At 43.8% G+C, this 19,432-nt stretch overlaps 1 protein-coding gene across 11 annotated transcripts in view; it reads left to right on the forward strand.

Moving 5' to 3' along the window:
• Ttll5 (tubulin tyrosine ligase like 5) overlaps nt 1-19,432 on the forward strand; it is a 238,267-nt gene that overhangs the window by 21,763 nt on the left and 197,072 nt on the right. For 10 of the 11 annotated variants that reach the window (XR_015045248.1, XM_029484762.2, XM_021178935.3 and 7 more), the window contains exons 6-9: nt 2,250-2,380; nt 10,097-10,179; nt 16,245-16,314; nt 17,222-17,306. Coding sequence is in view for 10 of the 11 variants with exons in the window: in XM_029484762.2 (XP_029340622.1) it covers nt 2,250-2,380; nt 10,097-10,179; nt 16,245-16,314; nt 17,222-17,306 (369 nt within the window). In the remaining variant the exon portion in view is untranslated. The remainder of the gene's footprint in view (nt 1-2,249; nt 2,381-10,096; nt 10,180-16,244; nt 16,315-17,221; nt 17,307-19,432) is intronic. The other variant, XM_085830563.1, reaches the window with a different exon arrangement.

Raw genomic sequence — 19,432 nt, forward strand, 5'->3', positions numbered from 1 at the left:
TTAAGAGAGTGAGAAAACAAACCATAGACTGGAGAAGTAGTTATAAACCTGCATCTGATTAAATAAGGGTTTGTATCCAAAGTCTATCACAGTCTCTGATAACTCAGTAGTTTTAAAAATGGAAAAAAGAGTTAGTGAATACAATACCAAAGATTTAGTCTATCTATCTATCTATCTATCTATCTATGCACGTGGGTGTATACACATAAATATATGTGTGTATATGTATTTAGCAAATCAAATTTAGCAAAATAGGGAAAACTAAATAGATGTGTCAAGGAAAATGTACGTGTGGTCAGTTAAAGATAGTCAACATCATTAGGCATTAGTGGAATATAAATTAAAACCATATGGTACTGAATATACCTATTAAAGTGGCTTTAGAAGTTAGCTTACACCAGGCGCTTCTGAAAGCCAGGTGCATGGTGACTAGCATGCTAGCACATTGCTAATAGAAGGGCAGATGGTTCAGTCACCTTGGATACCTAGAAACTGCCAGGTATCTATTGGTCTTGATCCCAGTCTCTTGATTTTTGTTTCTAGAGTCTGTGACATAACCAGTGTGTCTTTCAAATGCTAATGGTTTGCGTGGTGACTGGCAGGGCCTAGTAGTTTCAGGATGGTCACAGGTCCTAGCAAAGTCTTAAGTCCTAGTAAGAGGGTTGGAGTTTCAGTCTGCCACTCAACCTTTAAGAAGCAGGGCGAGGCTGAAGTTTTAACATGTTCACCAGTGACCAGAGACTTAATCAGTTATACCTACTTAGTGATGCTTTCATTATAGCCCCAAAGGACTGACTAGATGGCTGAACATGTAGAGGTCCTGGCAGGTACAGTGATGGAAAGAGGGCTGGCAGCTCTGTACTCCTTCCTCCACGTGGCATCCCGATCATGTCTCTTTATCTGTGTTCTTTGTAATATCCTTTACTGTCAACCAGTATGTGTGTTCTGTGATCCACTTGAGTAAAACATTGGACCCAGAGAAAAGGTCTTGGGTTAGCTGGTCAGAAGCACAGCTACAACAGTCTGCTGCTTGGAACTAGGGTCAGCCTTGGGGACTGAGCCTTCATCCTGAAGGATCTGATACCACGTCCTGGTAGACAGTGACTTGAGGACACTCAGTAGTATCTGCACTGGCATTGCTTGCTGGTGGTGGGAAAGCAATTCCTGACCCAGCTGGTATCAAAAATGCTGAGAAGTTATGTGGAGCTGAGTGGAGACTAGGAAGAGGCTTTGGTATTTCCTGTACATCTCAGAATATGGTGGCAGAAACTGAGCCTGTTTTTCCAGTATTCTCAGAATAACCACTGGCAGTTCTTGTAAAGTTAAGCATATAAGTCTGTGGTGATTGTGAAATGTGTCTGTAAATTCTTTGACAGTGCCTTCAAAGATTGAGCTAAATCTGTTCTTGATTGTCAACCAGACTTAGTAATTTGCTTCTAACAAATGGGATGTGACACAAGTGATGGTGTGTCATTTTGGAGACTTGGTCATCATAGACATTACAACCTCTTTCTTGGATCAGTGGGCGTAGAAGCCAGCAGCACGACATGACAGTCTGCAGCCTCCTTGGTAGGCTCCATACCTGTGAGCGTCCTGTGAAGTGCATGCTCTATCCTGATCAGGCCTGATGATGGCAGTGTAGGCACACATCTGGACTTGAGCCTCATCAGCTGGCTGAGGCAGAACTACCCAGTTCTTTCATCCCACACAGCTGGCCACAGCAACTATGTAACATCATAGATGCAAACTACTATTTTAAGCTGCCATTTTGGGGGTTGTTGATTATTTAGCAATAGATATCTAATGCAACTAGGTAAACTACATAGCAGGCCAGCAACTTGGAGATGGAAATGTTTGCATAAAACTTGATGTTTATATACAAATCTATGTGTAAGTGCTTTCGAGCAGCCTTATTCACAGTCTCCCCTAAACTGGAAATAATCCAGATGTTCTTCAGCTGGTGAATAAACCAACTGTGGTATATCCACACCACAACCTGTGACTGAGCACATAAAAGAGTAAAGTATTGATGGATACATTCAGTGGAGATAAAGCTGAGATGTGCCGTGCTCAGTGGAAAGGATGCGTCTATGTGTCTAGTAAGGACTATTAGAGCAGCAGCATGACAGGTCTGGGGTAATCTGCTGTCTTCAGAAACTGCTTCAGAACTCTGGCCATGAGGGCCTCACATGTGGTGACAACTTTGTAGGTGTAGCTCACTGAAATAGCACAACTTTCTTGCTTTTCAGGTCTTATGAACTAACCCGCAAGGACCGACTGTACAAAAACATCATTCGGATGCAGCACACTCATGGATTCAAAGCATTCCACATCCTCCCGCAGACCTTTCTCCTGCCAGCTGAGTATGCAGAATTCTGTAGTAAGTGCTTCACTGAGAGTGCTCCAGCATCTGAACTTGAGGCATAGTTACTTCGAGATTGCTGATCTTACAGCTAACTGGGGCTTGCCATGTCTTTGAAAAATTATGCTCTACTACTAAGAACAGTTATAGACATAAAATTTAAATGATTTGTATTTGGATGTGCTGTGTCTACTTTTCATAGGATGACAGTGATAATTTATGTAAGAACATAGTAGTGTCATCCAGGCACATGACATCTTGGGCATTTTTGCCCAGTTATCTCTCCGTTGTTGAGAGTCAGTGTATGTTGTCCCTGTGTCTGTGAACTGCATATTTCCTTGTTGGCATCTTTTTCCCACTTCACATTTTTACATTCTTGCTGACTTTTGGACTTGTGTTCTTTGGGGAGCGAGAATCATGTCTTTTTAAAACTTGTCCTTGCTTGTTTACCTTTTAAGACAGGGTTTCACTATGTATTTCCAGCTGGCCTCGATAGGACTGGCTTTGTAGCTCAGGCTGGCCTCTGCCTCCCAAGTGCTGGGACTAAAGGATGCTACTTTTGATGTTAAGAGTTTGGTGAAGCCTTTAATCCCAGCACTCGGGAGGCAGAGGCAGAGGCAGAGGCAGAGGCAGAGGCAGAGGCAGAGGCAGAGGCAGAGGCAGAGGCAGAGGCAGAGGCAGAGGCAGAGGCAGAGGCAGAGGGGCAGAGGCAGAGGCGCAGAGGCAGAGGCGCAGAGGCAGAGGCGCAGAGGCAGAGGCGCAGAGGCAGAGGCGCAGAGGCAGAGGCGCAGAGGCAGAGGCGCAGAGGCAGAGGCGCAGAGGCAGAGGCGCAGAGGCAGAGGCAGAGAGGCAGAGGCAGAGAGGCAGAGGCAGAGAGGCAGAGGCAGAGAGGCAGAGGCAGAGAGGCAGAGGCAGAGAGGCAGAGAGGCAGAGGCAGAGGCAGAGGCAGAGGCAGAGGCAGAGGCAGGCGGATTTCTGAGTTCGAGGCCAGCCTGGTCTACAAAATGAGTTCCAGGACAGCCAGGGCTATACAGAGAAACCCTGTCTCGAAAAACAAAAAAAAAACCAACAACAAAAAAAAAAGAGTTTGGTGATATCAGTCACAGACTTTTTTTTTTCCTTTTAAGTTTATACTAATAAAAAATATAAATAGGTATAAGAAATATACATAGGTATCTAATAAAAATACATATAGGCATCCATTGGAGTCTGAATGTTGGTTGAACTGCAGGTAAGTAACTGAAGTGGAAACTTAAGGGTTCTTTGGAAAGTTGGATGGAGTTTTGCTGAGGCAAACATGTGACTCCGGATATGTTTCATTGAAGCGGACACAGGTGAAAGGCTAAGGCAGATTTGGGAAGAAACATTTCGATGTACTAGACAGAAGAGAGAGGGTGTCGTGCTCCAGCAAGCTCGTGAAAGGGCACGTGATTCGTTGCTAACGACACAGATGCTTTGGTCCGCCTTACATTGTGTAGTTGAGCTGCATTTGTTGGGACGCCAGAGAGAGAGAAATGCATTAAAACACTTCTGGTGATGGGCTGCTGTTTCTTGCTGCTTCCCCTGACTGCGGCTGATTGGCAGAGTGATGTCAGCTGAGACACTCGCGGGCTGAGGCAAGACAGGTGCCGAGGCAAGGCACGTGGAGGACACGTGATGTTTGGAGGGCGTAGAAAAAAGACTCACGCCTGGGGCGCACACCTTTAATCCCAGCACTCGGGAGGCAGAGGCAGGCAGATTTTTGAGTTCGAGGCCAGCCTGGTCTACAGAGTGAGTTTCAGGACAGCCAGGGCTACACAGAGAAACCCTGTCTCGAAAACCAAAAAAAAAAAAAAAAAAAAGACAGTGCCTGAGGCTGAGCTAGGCTTGCTTACAGAGCTAGCTGTAAAATGCTTGTCTGTCTTGAGGCTTCGCTTCGCTGAGAGGCACAGTGCCCCTCCTCGGACCTCCTGCTGACTCAAGCCAGGCCTGGCTTTCTCTGCTAGGTAGTGTCACGGCTGCTAATGCTGTTTGCTATCTTTACTCTACCTAACATGTCCGTGGGTCGAGCTGCCCCCGCTGACCTGTAACCTGTGCTGCTCATTTCCAGACAGCACAGATGGGAGTCATTACAAAGAACCATTTCTAAGCAGGCTTACTTCCCCGTATCCTTTCTTTCCCACTACCTCTGGTGGGTGGTGGGCTAGAAGGGAGGTTAAAGCATTTAAGAGCCCTCATTAAAAATAGGATTTCATTTTGAAAAAAATTAAAGTTATAAGCAACAGGAAGACGTGGCCGACACCTTGTTCTCACATGGATTCTTCTTTGGCCTCATGGAACTTAACTTCCCAGGCCTGGGTGAGTGACTGGGTTGTTTCCAGCTCTTCCCTCAGGCCAGAGCCTGACTCAGTAGGTGGGATAGAGGAAGATTCAAGAGTGCAGGGCATGTGGCCAAGTGTGAATGGCAACCATGACCATGAGAAGGGGCAAGTGTGAGGAGGTAGGGTGGAAGGAAACACAGGGCTCTGAAGAGGCAGCGGCTCCTGCACCAGAGGAGCCGCTCCCCTGGAAGGAGGGAGGGAAGGAGGCTCACTGCTGACTGCGAAGCTTTTCAGAGGTACTGAGAAGATGGGCTTTTGTCATAATAAGAAAAAGTCTTAGGTTTGTGAAGAGATTGAACCCAGAAGCCAGTCACTATAGCCAGAGATGTGAAAGCCTGGGGGACCCCTGAACTGCTCTGAGTCATAAATGAGTAGAACTTGGGGTGCACAGCACACACTCTTCCAGGTTCTCGGTGCCCTATTTCCAGTTAAATGTTTAGTAGAACTGTGGGTCTGTGACCCAAGAGACCCCTGCCTAAGGACCTTTTGCTCACTCCAGCCATTTTCTTCAAGCAGATGATTTTAGGTAGGAAGAGGGAAATGACAAGAAAGACTAGGGCGGCAGCATAGAGACAGGCTGAGCATCTTCCTGGAGCTGTGCTCTGTGGTATCGCTACCTGGGATGGAGGCTGAGTGTACTGGCTGGTTTTGTGTCAACTTGACACAGCTGGAGAGAAGGGAGCTTCAGTTGGGGAAATGCCTCCATGAGATCCAGCTGTAAGGCATTTTCTCAATTAGTGATCAAGGGGAGGTCCCCTTGTGGATGGTGCCATCTTTGGGCTGGTAGTGATTCTATAAGGGAGCAGGTTGAGCAAGCCAGGGGAAGCAAGCCAGTAAAGAACCTCCCCCCCCCCCCCCCCCAAATGGCCTCTGCATCAGCTCCTGCTTCCTGACCTGCTTGAGTTCTAGTTCTGACTTCCTTGGTGATAAACAGCAGTGTGGAATTGTAAGCTGAATAAACCCTTCCCTCCCCAACTTGCTTCTTGGTCATGATGTTTGTGCAGGAATAGAAACCCTGACTAAGACACTGAGAAATAGTTCTGAGGCATGGACAAAATTGGAGTTTCATGTAGTTATTGGAGGGACTCAGAACAGTGCAGATAGTATATTCTAAGACCTTAATTTTATAAGATATCTTAGAAATGAGACAGAATTCCTCATTTTGAAGAACACTATCTAATTAATGGCCTCTTCACATCTGAGAAGCAGCCAGTGCTCCTGCTCCTATCCAGTGTTCTTTCCAATGTACAGCACACACTGCAGCAGGGACTGGAAGGTGGTGGAAGGCTTGTCAGAGTTGTCTATGATGTCTTGATCCAAGCACACTGCTCTGACCCATGCCCTGCCTTTGCCTCCGATTTTTCTTGCTTCTTGCTCATTTTTTTAAAAATAGTTGCAAAAGAAATAGATCTTTGTTTCGAAATACCACAAATCAGTATAAAAATGCCAGCATTGAAGATGACTCCTGACGTTGGGACTCATAGGACATGCCAGGAATTAAATACCAGAAATAGAATTCTTTCTTTCTTTCTTTTTTTTTTTTTTTTTTTTTTAGTTAAAAAAAAAAAAAAAGTACTCCTTGCAGTCCTGAGGATTGAACACAGGATCCTGTACATGCTAAGGAAGTTTGTGGCTGCCAAGCTTCCTCTGCAGCCCAAACTAGGAGCTCACAAAGCAGGGCTGACTGACCAGCATGCCAGTGGCGATGCTACATCTAGGTACACATGCCCTTTTCTGAAAGTGAGTTTTCAGCAGCATCTGTGGAAGGTGCTGTCTTCAGACAGCTTTGGTTGTCTTCTTTATATACTCTCCTACTTCATAACTCTCAGTGTCTGTAAGAGCTTGTTTGTCTGTCTGTCTGCTAGCCTCCTCTGTGAGGGAGAAGACTGTCTTACTGCTGTGTATCCACCTCTAGAGACTACTGGGCAGATTAGAAATGTAACAGGCTTTGAATGAATGAATGAATGAATGAATGAATGCATAGTACCTAGAAAACGTATTATTATTTTCTTTTATATTAATAGCTTCTTGTCATAGCTTCTCTTCTGCTGTGATAAAATCCTCTGCAAAAGCAGTAAAGGGAGAAAGGGTGATTCTGTCTTCTACTTCCAGGGGATATAGGCCAGCATGCTGGGGAGACTGGTTGGTCACATTGCATCTACATGCAGGAAGTAAAGAGTGAACAGGAAGTGGGGCTGGGCTATAAAGCCTCGAGGCCCACCCCCAGTGATCCACTTCCTTTGGGAAGCTCCACCTCTTTAAGGTGGTTTCTAGGACTTTTCCTCCCAGTGCCACCAGCTGGGGACCAGGTGTTCTCACTGAGCCTGTGTGGGACATGTTCCATTCAAAGCACACACTCCCTCTCTCATTGCTTCCTCAGAGAGCTGCAGGAGATCATCAAAGAATGATATATATATAGTTTGTGTTCAGTGGCCTCATTTCTCTTAGATTTAACGTTTTCTCATGTGGAACTATACACCTTTCTTCTAGGGTACTATTTTAATGTGATCTAAATTATATTCTTCGACAGAGTAATGCATTTCCATGGTGTAAAACTCAATGAGACCGTAATCAGGGAAGAAGACTCTTTGCCCTCTCAGCTCTCTCCTCAGGACTCACCAGTGCTTGTCTTTCTAAAGAGATTCTTGGCATTTCCTGGCAGACAGCCTGAATGGGTGTGGGACTGAGACTTGCACACTAGCTATTCTCTCTTCTTTTCCACAGATCCTTCTACATCTGTTAATTAACAATGTTATCATTGACTGTGTTTGTTGAAGGTTCTCGTGTTAATCAGGTACCTGGAAATATGGCCTTTGAGTCATTTAGTCTCTGCCTGTTTGCAGACATCGCTGTGAGCTAAGAATGTTTTTTATATTTTGTCTTTTTTCTCTTAGATTTATTTATTTGTTTTTGGTATATCTGTCTGCATGTACACCAGAAGAAATCATCAGATCCCATTACATATGGTTGTGAGCCACCGTGTGGTTGCTGGGAATTGAACTCAGAATCTCTGGAAGAGCAGCCAGTGCTCTTAACCACTGAGCCACCTTTCCAGCCTGCTTTTTACATTTTCTAATGGTTGAAGTCAAGATGACTGTAAATTTGTGGCGTGTGGAAATGACATGAAATTGAGAGCATAAATAAGGCTTCATGGGAACAGGGCCGCTGCCCTGTGTTTGTCTATTATCTGTTCTCAAGCTCCGACAGCAGAGTTGAGCTCTTACAACGGAGCTTGCACTTCTTACAAAATCAATATCGATAATGGCCCGGCCTTTCATAATTTATTTGCAAACTGCAGCTCCTCATATAGATATGATAGAGCAGATTTAATTAATCTCTCCCCTTTTTAGCACAGCACAGGATAACTTCATATATATGTACAATGTGGGATTTTTAAAGAGTGTGTATGTGTGTGTGGTGAGAGAGAGAGAGAGAGAGAGAGAGAGAGAGAGAGAGAGAGAGAGAGAGAATATATGTGTGTGTGAATGCCAAGTGTGTGTAGGTGTCTGAATTGGACAGAAGAAGATCCCCTGGAGTAGGAGTTACACGAGGTTGTGAGCTGCCCAACAAGGGTGCTGGGAATCAGCTGGATCCTCTGTGCTTAGCTCGTGTTCTTAGCTGCTGAGGCATGTTTCCAGCTCCTGGACGTGTTCCACGCTCTTGTCAACACTGCTAGAGGAAACAATTCTCCTCCTCCTCCTCCTCCTCCTCCTCCTCCTTCTCCTTCCTCCTCCTTCTCCTCCTCCTTCTCCTCCTCCTTCTCCTTCTCCTTCTCCTTCTTCTCCTCCTCCTCCTCCTCCTCCTCCTCCTCCTCCTCCTCCTCCTTCTCCTTCTCCTTCTCCTTCTCCTTCTCCTTCTCCTTCTCCTTCCTCCCCCTCCCCCCTCCCCTTTTCCCCCAAAGACAGGGTTTCTCTGTGTAGCCCTGGCTGTCTTGAAACTTGTAGACCAGGCTGGCCTGAAATGCAGAGATCTACTTGCCTCTGCCTCCTGAGTGCTGGACTAAAGGCGTGCGCCACTCTGTCCACCCCCAGCTGAGGATACAGTTGTAAACATATTCAGTGTCTAGAAGCTTTTCCTTGTACTGCTGAGTCTGTTCAGTTGCATCCAGGGAAAGGCAAGGGTAGATGGGAAAGGTGGACAACGGTACCCCTGGTCTCCCTAAAGGTAAACCTGAATGAAGGGTTTGTAATACTAATAAAGTCAAGTTCCTGTTTGGGGCATAAGAGAGACATTTAGCTTCTGCTGAGAGGAGAGGGATGAAGAGGTGGGCATGTGGTCTGGGAAGATGCGGTGCTGGGGGGTTGTTGCTAGTGCTTGACTGCTAAGAGGTCCCGAGGTTGGCCAGGGTGGGACCCTGCCTAGGGTTGGGGAAGTTTGTGTTCTCTTGTGGAAAGAGTGAAGGTGGGGTTAGCACACACACACAAGTGCTAGCACTTGGCCTCTTAATGATTCAAGCCAGAGACCATAACCTCGAGAGAACTTTATTGAGTTTATGCTTTTGTGTTCTGAGTAAGATGATGTTATTGTGATGTGGAAGAGCCAGGTGGTTTGCGAGGCCCAGGGCACGTTCACTCCCTGGACTCTCTTTATACTCCCTCTCCTTTCAGAGAAGAAAAGTAGCAAGAATCCTTAGTCTTACCTTCCCTTTAGCCTTCAGAATAGTGTTTCAGGCTCTGATATCAGGAGGAGGAGGGGCTGACTAGAGTGAATGCTGCCTCCGCTCTCTTGCTCCTGTGGCTTCGCTCAGCAAATCCATGTCCTCTGCTTCTCCCCAGGTCATGCATGTGCCCCAGGGAGTCTCATGTCAGTTTTCTGCTTTTTCTTTTCATGACCCAAAGATACTTAAAAACAGAGCTCAAGCTGGTGAATGCACAGACCCCCTTCTACTCATAAATCTTGACGCTTCCCTGCCCTAAAGTCCCTCCTGGTTTATAAGCTCTGAAGAATTATTCAAAGGAAGTAACTCTATTTGGAGATGTAGTAAACACCTCAGTTGTCTCTGTCTACTGGCAGTCCTTCAGTTAACAAAGATGACTTTCAGGTTCCCAAAGGTTGTTTTTGGTAACAGACTAACATTCACATTTTACCTCGTTTTGTTTCCCTCCTTATGTAAGAAAGAGGAAACAGTGGAAGGTAATTGGGCCAGTGATGCGCTCTCCTCCTCCTCCTTCCTCCTCTTTGGGTTTTTCCTGCCTCATTTCCCTTTTTAAGGCTAGTCTAAAGCCAGGTGATTGTAACTGTTGCGCTCCATCTGGAGAAGTGGGGTTCTTTAGGTACCTAAGAGATTGTTGCAGTTTAAGATAACAAACTCATGCTCCTCCTTTTCTTTGTTTTGTTTTTCTCTTTCCTCTTTATCTCCCAATATTTTGAGCAGATTCATATTCAAAGGACCGAGGACCTTGGATAGTAAAACCAGTGGCCTCTTCTAGGGGGCGGGGCGTCTACTTGATCAACAATGTAAGTATGAGGACTGCTGGCCTGGTGCTGATTTGAGCAGGTATTTCCTCCTTCTGCTCTGAGTCCAGCAGTGAGTGGAGGCCAGCTGTATGCTGTCCTTCGGTTGGTTGGTTGGTCACTCTGCTGGCAGTAGCCCACGGCCAAAGTAGCACTTGTCGGATGGGTTTTGGGGAAGGCTTTTGTATCCGCATAGACGAGGTGTCTGTTGGGTTGTCAGCTCTCAGCTGTCACCCTTCAGGCTTTAAGTAGAAGATAGCTTTTACCACTGTTTCTTCTTTCTCTCTTGCTCTTCCCTCCTTCTGCTCCTCTCCCTCAGCCTTCTTCCTCCTAGAAGCTGCTGATGCCGAGACTCTTGACAAAAATCCCTGTTAAATGTTGTTTTAAAAATTAATACAGATAGGGGCATGGTTGAATGCTAAGAAGCCATGCACAAGACTCAGGGTTCCGGCCTCAGAACCACAACAATAATAATAGCTAATAATAATAATAATAATAATAATATAGATACAAAGTAAATAAAATGTCAACTCAAGTTTCATTGGATTTCCCATAACATGGTTATTTTATATTTCTTGTTTTCTCAAATTCTTAGTTGTATTTGGTAATTCCCCATTTTCCGTTTTCACACCCATATTACTTCTACCTGCCCTTCCTTCCATAATCTCTCTCTTATGTTTAATTAGTTTTTGCTCTCAGATTTTAGAGTTATATAACATTACTGTTTTTTAATAACTGTGATTTAGTTTTTCTTCCTTTATGAGTTTATTAAAAATTTAAGCTTAGTAGAAATAGACTACAGCATTAGGATTGTGAAACTTAACCAGTATGTAAGTTTAGACTTGGTTTTCTTCCTTCTAGACATTTGGTGGTCACTGTAATCTATTTTTCCCTTACTCTGGGGAAAAATCCTCTTTTCATCTCTGTTTATATTTCCGTGTGTGTGTGTGTGTGTGTTTGTATGTGGTGTATGCATATATTTGTGTGTCTTGTGTGGGTGCGTGAGTGTGTGTGGGGTGTATGTGTGTATGTGTACCTATTTGAGGCCCAAGATTGATATCTGACATCTTTGCTCTTCTCCCATGTTCCCTGAGGCAGGCTCTTTTAGTCACACTCAGAGCTTGCCAGTGTTCATTGCTCTGAGGAGTCCCTGTTGCCACTTTCTAAGGCTGGACCACTTTCAAGCTGGCTACCAGCTTGGACCCTTGCAGTGGCCCCTTTGGGAACCTTCCTTACCTGGTATTTGGGGCTGGGGCTCTCTTTGTTCCCTTTGTCTTTGTTTTGTAAACCCTGATCTTATCTGCTCCCTGTCTTTGAAGATTTACTTAGACTTTTGATCTATTCTGGCTCCTTTGTTATTATTTAATTCTTTTGAAAATATTCTGTCTTTCCAGTGAGCTCTGGAAGGGAATGCTGGGATAGATACATCATGTGTGTGTGTGTGGTCAGTACTCCATCTTAAATTCCCCAGTTATTTTTTTCACATTGTGCAGAAATGAACTTTCAAAAGTCTTTTACTTTGGAAAGTCCTTAGATTCAGTCTGGATCCAGAACTGTACAGTAAACAAATTATGGCCAGACCTTTCTTCCTGGGAAAAGGACAGACTCTGAATCTGGCAGAGCCACTTTTATAGCATCAGGCCCCAGTCACAAGTTCTGTTACCTGGAGCCCCTTAACCCTGGGTCCCATGTGGCATAAAACATGATGGTATGCCTTGGCTTTGTCTTGTCTCTGTGACCTTGGCATAAGGCTCCCATCTGACAGTCTTGCCTTTAGCTCCTTGCCAGGAGCACAGTGTTGTTTGAATTGCATGGACGGTGCTAGTTTGGGTTTGGGTTTTAGCTGCCAAATGGAATTGCTATTGAGAGTCAGCTACGGTTCAAGTTTGCTTTTTATTTTCTTAGACATGAGTCAAAGAGAATAGGATCTATTCCCAGCACATGTGGGCTTTTTTTTTTTTTTTTTTTCCTTTTGGAATGATCTTTTGCCTAGTGATTTGTTCTTTTAAAGCTAACATCATAAAGAATAGAAAAGTTAAACTTTCCTTAATGGAGCTGGGAACCTCTTGCTCCAACTCTTTGCTGAGGCTCATAAAGGGAATGAATGACTTGTCTTTAGGGAATGTACGTTTGGCAGCTTATGTAAGAGTCTCTTTCTCCCTCCCACATCTCCATGGGTTCAATCCCTTGAGACCCCCTGCATAGATCAAAGTACTTGACTACACCTTTGCCAGTTCCCCTCCCCACTGGGGAAGCTTTGGAATGAATCTGATTCGTTTAGGTATTTAGTGGAGGTGCCAGACAGAAGCCTGGGAAGATGCCAGCATGCACAAGGGGAACTGGCAGCACTGGGAACATATTCCCATTTCACCCAGAACCTGGAATTTTATCACCTTTTACCCAGACCTACAAACTGCACTGTTAATCCTCTCTTCTCTCCTTAACCATCCCTTCTTTTCCATACCTGGATCCTTTCCCTGGAATATGTGACCCATTAGCCAACTGGATGAAGTAACTCTTTCCAAGGCTGCTGCCTGCTTTTCTTCCAGGGTTGAGGGGGAGGGAGAGAGAGAACACTAAGACAGAGGGTCTGTGCAGAACTTGTAGGAGTTGGGGAGGGACTGTGGCAGGGGGCTGGACATAGATGTGTAGTTCAAATAAAAACTTCATTCCCTATCCTTTTACAAGCATAGGAGACCTATTAGTAAAACTGTTTGGTAGTAGTCAGAACCTACTGGAAAATGTCCACAAAAGCAACTTTTTTTTTTTTTTTTTTTTTTTGTTAACTGTGAAGGGAACAGAAAAAAGGCAAGAAAAGTGGCGCTTTTGTGCAGTCCTGAGGATAGCATTGTGGGCTGGTTGACAGGGCTCCTAATGATGTGCTCTTATCTAGAGATGCAGCTAAAGGAACAGGGCTCTTAACTCCAGCTTCTTCAATAACCTGACTAAATGCCACACTTTCCCAACTTAACGATATTCAAATTGAGGTGGGGGAAGACCTGGTGTTTTCTGATTAAGGTATGGATTTTACTATTGAGGTCTAATTCAGTCACCCTGTGTCGTCCGTTATCCATGGTTCTATTAATATACATCCTGAGATTGTGATGTTCAAAAGACTTTTAGGTCATATTCTCCATCCCTCTCGTTGTGAATATAACTCACATTCTCTTGCTTTTATGTCTTTGCATGTTTTTGTCTCATGTTCTCTGTGTTTCTTCCTGTTTGACAGTTATTTAGGCAGTGCTGGCTGTGTCCACTGAGAACCTCTTGAGAGGCTGTAATAGTTTGTATCTCCTAATTCTCCTGTGTCTTCCCTGTAGTGGAGTGCATTGCTCTGGCATGTGGCATGTGGCAGGGAATTGTGGAATGCAGAAGTCAGAACCACATAGATCCTGTTGCGTGTGCAGTAGCAGCCATAACAACTGAGATTTCTTTTTGAGACATTTATGAGAGGATTTCACTACGTAGCCCTGCCTGACCTAGAACTCACCATATAGAGCCAGAACTTGAAGAAATTCACCTGCCTCAGCCTTTTGAGTGCTGGGACTAAAGGTGTTCACTTCTGCTCCCAGCACCCACTGATACTTCAGGAGCATTTACCCTGCACCTCCCACTTGAATCCAGATAGAACTAACTAGTATTACTTTTCAGAAGAACTCTGTATGACAGTTCCTGTTTTCTTACTAAGTGGTAGAGCCATGATGGTAGCTGAGGTCCAGCTGGTTCCAGGGTATCCACTCTTAACCACAACACTTTCTACCCTACAGTAACTTAGCAAGCACCTCAAGCTTGAATCTTAAGATCTAATTAGGAAAATAAGTATATGTCCAGTTTCCATAGCAATTCTGATTCCTGCATTAGCCTTCATTTACTTGGAGTGGAAATTCTACCTTGAAATGGTAATACTTTTAACTTTAGTTAACTGAGGATTAGTGAATAGGAAATACTCTTAAGGATAACAAAAACTTTTACTACTTGGGCTTTAAAATATAATATCAGGCAAAGGAATCATTTTCAAATATTCCTTTAGTTTGTGAGCAATTAGTTTTTCTTATGCAGATAGGAATGAGAGGAAAGACAACTGAGCAAGTACTAGAGTCTTTGAACAGAAGTTTATGTTATGTAGAATTCAGTGGCTAGAGTTTTAGGAAGTAGAAGAGAAGAAGTAGGGATGGACATTAGCTATGTTGTGGAGTGGAACCACACAGGACAGCTGGGTACCAGTTATGTCCTGTTGTAGTCCATAGGTGTTTCTCAGATGGAGCCTACAGCTGCTACTCATCTATAGTCATCTGTGTTGCATGGCCGCAACACAGCCTGCAGCTTTACTGCTTTTCTAGAGACTTCATGCCGTCTTACCTACTGGATGACTCACAATGGAGATAGTACTTGTCAGAGACGTATCAAGAAGTGTAAGGGCATCAGGAAGTGGGATGAGCGATGGAATTCATTAGGGATGAATGAATATTGATGCCATTGTGTTCATAGGATACATAGAGATGCTGGCAAGGCTGTGGTCTGACTTTGAGATGACAGCAGTGGTATTTGGGCTAGAAAATGTCTTGTTTCAGACTTTTGGGTTTGTGGGGGACAGTTATTTTGTGCCAGAATTTGGGGAACTCTATGAATAGTGCTTAAAAGTGAAACCTCTGAGACACTGCCCAGGCTCCAGTGCTGCACCAGTACGTATGCTATAGTGTTTACAGCTCTGTGGCAGAGCAGGTCCTCCCCACTCATCAGTAGAATGTGGATGGTGGTATATTTGCCCCTGGGGTTGGGTGGGGATAAAATAATACTTGGGACATGCTTAGAACAGCTCTTGGCACATAGTAAATGCTAGGCACCTCTATTAAATTGTAATTATTTCTGCAACTGTTGCTAGTCATTTCCAAGCAGCTACAATAGTTAGTCTCATAATTGCTATTGTTACCATTTACAGTTAGGAGCCCCTTGCCCTTTTGGGTTGACTTGAAGCTGATCTTTCTGTCTAATCACACATGCAGTTGTTCTGCTTGAGGTTTCTTTATCTTACTGCTTTCTCTGTGTGGAGTCTGCAATAATTGCCTGCTTCCCACCATATTCAGTCTTGATTCCCTTGCCAATTCAAATTGCTCTGCCAGAGGGCTCCCTCCCTCCTAGTTCTCTCCCACCCCTTTGAGCAAGTTCCTAGTTACAGCTTTTAGCCTCAGGCCTGTGAGTCTGCCTCCCTCCTTCCTGCTGGACTTTGCACGTGGCAGTGGCCTCCTTTTCCCCCCAGCACATACATGCCTGAGGCTCTCACTGCTTGCCTCTGTGCCTGCTCTTCTGCTGGCCAGAGCTGGCCTTTCCTTCAGAGCCCTGCAGAGCAGCCCTTTTGGCAGCTTGACATCTTATGTTTGTGGAACTGCTTCTCTGTGTCCCTTTAGAGTCTCCGAGTTGCTGTTCTAACCTGAAACAGTAAAGCCTTTGGGGGAAGGAGCTGCTGACTCTGAAGTTCCATGAGGGCACAGATGTATCTGTTTTCTTCATCACTGTGTGCTTGGTGCTTCTCACATGTGTGGCAGTACCCACTACTACTTATGTAAACAACTTTTCCCCGTTGGTGAGATCTTTAAACAGTCTAATTCAGTCTTTACACACGGTGCTTAGCAAGTGTCTTTATGTGAATCAAGCATCCACTGCATTTCACTGGGAATGCTAGGCTGCATTGTGCATCTGTGACTTTCCAGAACAACTGAACGAGAGGTGTGTCGGCAATAGTGCAGTGTTTTAAGACTTCCATCGGTCTTTACATTTTAAAAGAAGCAACTTCGTATTTTTAAATAGCTCTTATTTTCTTGGCAAATAACTATTTTATACCTTGCATATAAATCTTGAAAGCTATTTAACTGCATTTATTATGAGAGGTGCTATGTAAATTTATTTTTCCCCATTGTAATTGGGTACCCACAGTGGTATGCTCTCTGGCCAGTTGAATATTACAGATTTTTCCATAGTATCTTTTTTTTCTAAGGTAAAGAACTTTCCCCACCCACCAACTATACATTTTAGAATTTCCCCCTTTTCATTCCTTTCTGTTTACTCAACAGCCAAACCAGATCTCCCTGGAAGAGAACATCTTGGTCTCCCGTTACATTAACAACCCCCTGCTAATAGATGGTGAGTTGTGATTGACTCTTCACTAGATTGGGCTGGCTCCCTCAGCTCTGTAGCCTTTTCTATAAGAAAAGTTACTTCTATAGTAACTCTCGTAAAGCTGGTCTGACATTTTGGTACCCATTATTCTAGACATGAGGAGCAGTCTTTACGTTTTGAAACTGAAATTAGTTCATAGTAGGAGAGAGATATTGCTCATACAGGTACACAAAGAAATGCATACATACGTGCATGCATGTACATACTCTAAAAACTGTTAGAATATTATCTGAAACAAGTAACTGAAACATCTGAAGACTATACTGTTGATTGCTCTATATGGTGGCGGGACTTGGGAGAATGGAGCCAATAAATGAGGATGACTAAAGCTGTGTGCAGTAGCCAACTTTATTCAGAGCATCAGACAATTTATACTCTTAAGGGTTAAGAGGAATCACATCAGCAAAGCGTTAGAGGCACAAAGGCAAACTGCATGTGGCAAAAATGTGGTTTTCCTTAGAGGCATATAAACTAATAATAAACAGTTGTAATGAATAATTTGCAGTAAATTCACTCCAATTTGCTACACCTGGAAGGGGCACAAAGCATGATATAAGAACATTTCCATGATTTTGGAAGAAACTAAGGTCACAAGATTCTTGGTTTCTTGGCATTGTCTCACAAGCACTCAGAAATCGTCACATGACTCCATCCTTGGAGCTGTGTTTGGTCCATGTTACGACATCATACTGTATGTATTTAGTGACTATACCGCATACCAGTGTATGATCAAAATACAAGATGTGTGCAGTGTGTGTTTTATGTGGTAAGGATTGTTCATTCTTCATAGCTCCTGGTTGTGTTGTCCCGTTCTTTGTAACAGAAAACAGATGAAATTAGCTTTTCTTGTGATACCCAACTTTCTTCCTAGATTTCAAGTTTGACGTGCGCCTCTATGTGCTCGTGACTTCCTATGATCCCCTTGTCATCTATCTCTATGAGGAAGGACTGGCTAGGTAAGCAGCTTTCTTGGGTACAGGGATTGGCTGCATCTGATAGAGTGGATCTGTTAAAAAGGTTTCTAAGACCAGGCTGCTGCTTTCTGTTAGGTTCAACTTAGGGAAATAGAGTGTACCTAGGTGGGTTCAAATGACAGAAAGCAGCCTTGGTGCTCTACATCTTCACCTGCAGGGCTGCACAAGGTGGAGACACGAGTTTCCTCAGGTGTAGAGGCCACAGGCTAGCTTCATGCACTGAGAGTTGTTACGAGGGCCCTAGGATATTAAAAAAGGTTGTAATGTTTTTCAGATCTGGAAGGGAAGGAAGTCACATTTATTTACTTGTCATACACCATGTCCTTATGTTAATCCTTGCAACTGCAAAACCTGCAGCCTTTTCTGCAGCAGAAGAAATAGATTTGCATATTTGAGGGGGTAATGGTTTCTGAGTTCTCCTAATGGTAGAACTGGGTAGGGATTGGAGCTCATTGAATGGTCATGTTTTCCCCTATTCACGAGATATTCATGGCTTTCATCCCTTAACATACAGATATACAGTCATATACTTTGATGTGGTTATGAATATAATTTTTGTGTGTGTGTGATGCTTAGTAGGTTTTAAGGTACTGCCTGAAAACAGAATTAAATTATAATAACTTGAAATTTTGTCTCCCATACTCACAAAGACTTACAGGTAACAGTTTCCATAAATCCACTAAGCTATTTTAAAAAGTATGTGACTTTCTTGTGTGCCTTTCATTTACTTTTTTTTTTTTTTAAATCGGCTAGTTTGCTCTGAAGTTCTCCTGTTCATGGCTTTGATAGGATAGTTTACAGCAGTCTAAAAGGGTTCTTTGCATCTGTGCGCAGACATAATAAGCTGAAAGTCACAGTCTGTGCATTTTTCTGATTTTAGAAAATTGATTTTGTAAATGGAGACTACATGAATAAAATAAGGCTGGCCATTTGTGTTTATGTGAGGAAGACAACAGATGGCTCCCCGCCCTCCCAGAGTCTCCCCAGGCCCTGGTTATGGATAGCGGCTTTGACAGGCCATACTGAACTGTGACAGCTGAGTTTTCTACTTCTAATTTGTTTTGGAGTCAAGTGAGGACTAGCCTAAGATTCTAGCTGGCTTAGCCATGTCTTCCCTTCACCTCTAGGTGGCAATGACAGCTCTTATAAGTTCTGTCATATTCTTAACTAAGATTTATGAGTTGGAGCCCTGAGGACACTGGGGGCTACTGAAACTCCATAGTCCTGGCCTTTTGTCCCTTGAAAACTCAAGAAGGAAGAAAATAAAACATTTCCCAGTTGTTGAATGAAGGCCTGGACCAGCATCTCACATGAACTATTTGCTCCAATTGGACTGTCACAGGGAAGGCATTTTCTAAAGCATTTCTGGATATGAGCTTCTGTACTTGGAAGTATACATAGAAAGAAGACAAACATACATTTTTTTTTAAAAGCCTCCTTTCCATATTATCTGGAAGAGCGGGACGGTAAAATCCTTGGACGTCTTCTGGGGCCTCGGGTGCTGGGACTGAGGGTTTATACTTAGAGGCTCTGAGCTTCCCCCTAGCCTTCCTCCACTCATCTCTACCTCAGTTTCTGGCCTTGGTCCTGCGTGGTTTTCTGGAAGAGAGAGGGCTATTTATGACACTGTTTCTCAAGTGTGTCATGCCAATATATTTGTATCATATTCTAAAGATGTTTCACCTGCACTCTGCTACTGTAGTAGCCCCCACTCTTGAGTAAAATTTTGCATAGTGTTTTTATCTTTATGGTTCATATGCTCATAGAGTGAGAGCAATACTAGCATTCATTACAGTTTGCTGCAGATAAACAAGTATTCTGGCTACCTGTTGCATTAGATGTCAGAAGCTACTAATTTAGTGACAGTTGTGTTGCTTCCAGCAGGAAGTAGCATGTACATGCATGTACAGACACACATTTATATGGTCAGTGGACTTACTGTTAGGAAAATAGCTTTTTAAGTACTTGGTCCACATTGATCCAAAAAAGGAAAAGAAACATTTTCACGTCTTTGGTGGGTTTACCTAGGTGGATGTGAAATCCTTCTCGATGGTATATACATGGCATTATCTTGAGCTGTTTGCTCCAGATATACAAGGTACACTGTT

This window comes from Mus caroli, unplaced genomic scaffold (assembly GCF_978045245.1).
Source record: "Mus caroli unplaced genomic scaffold, Mus_caroli_1 scaffold_14, whole genome shotgun sequence".
Lineage (NCBI taxonomy): Eukaryota > Metazoa > Chordata > Mammalia > Rodentia > Muridae > Mus > Mus caroli.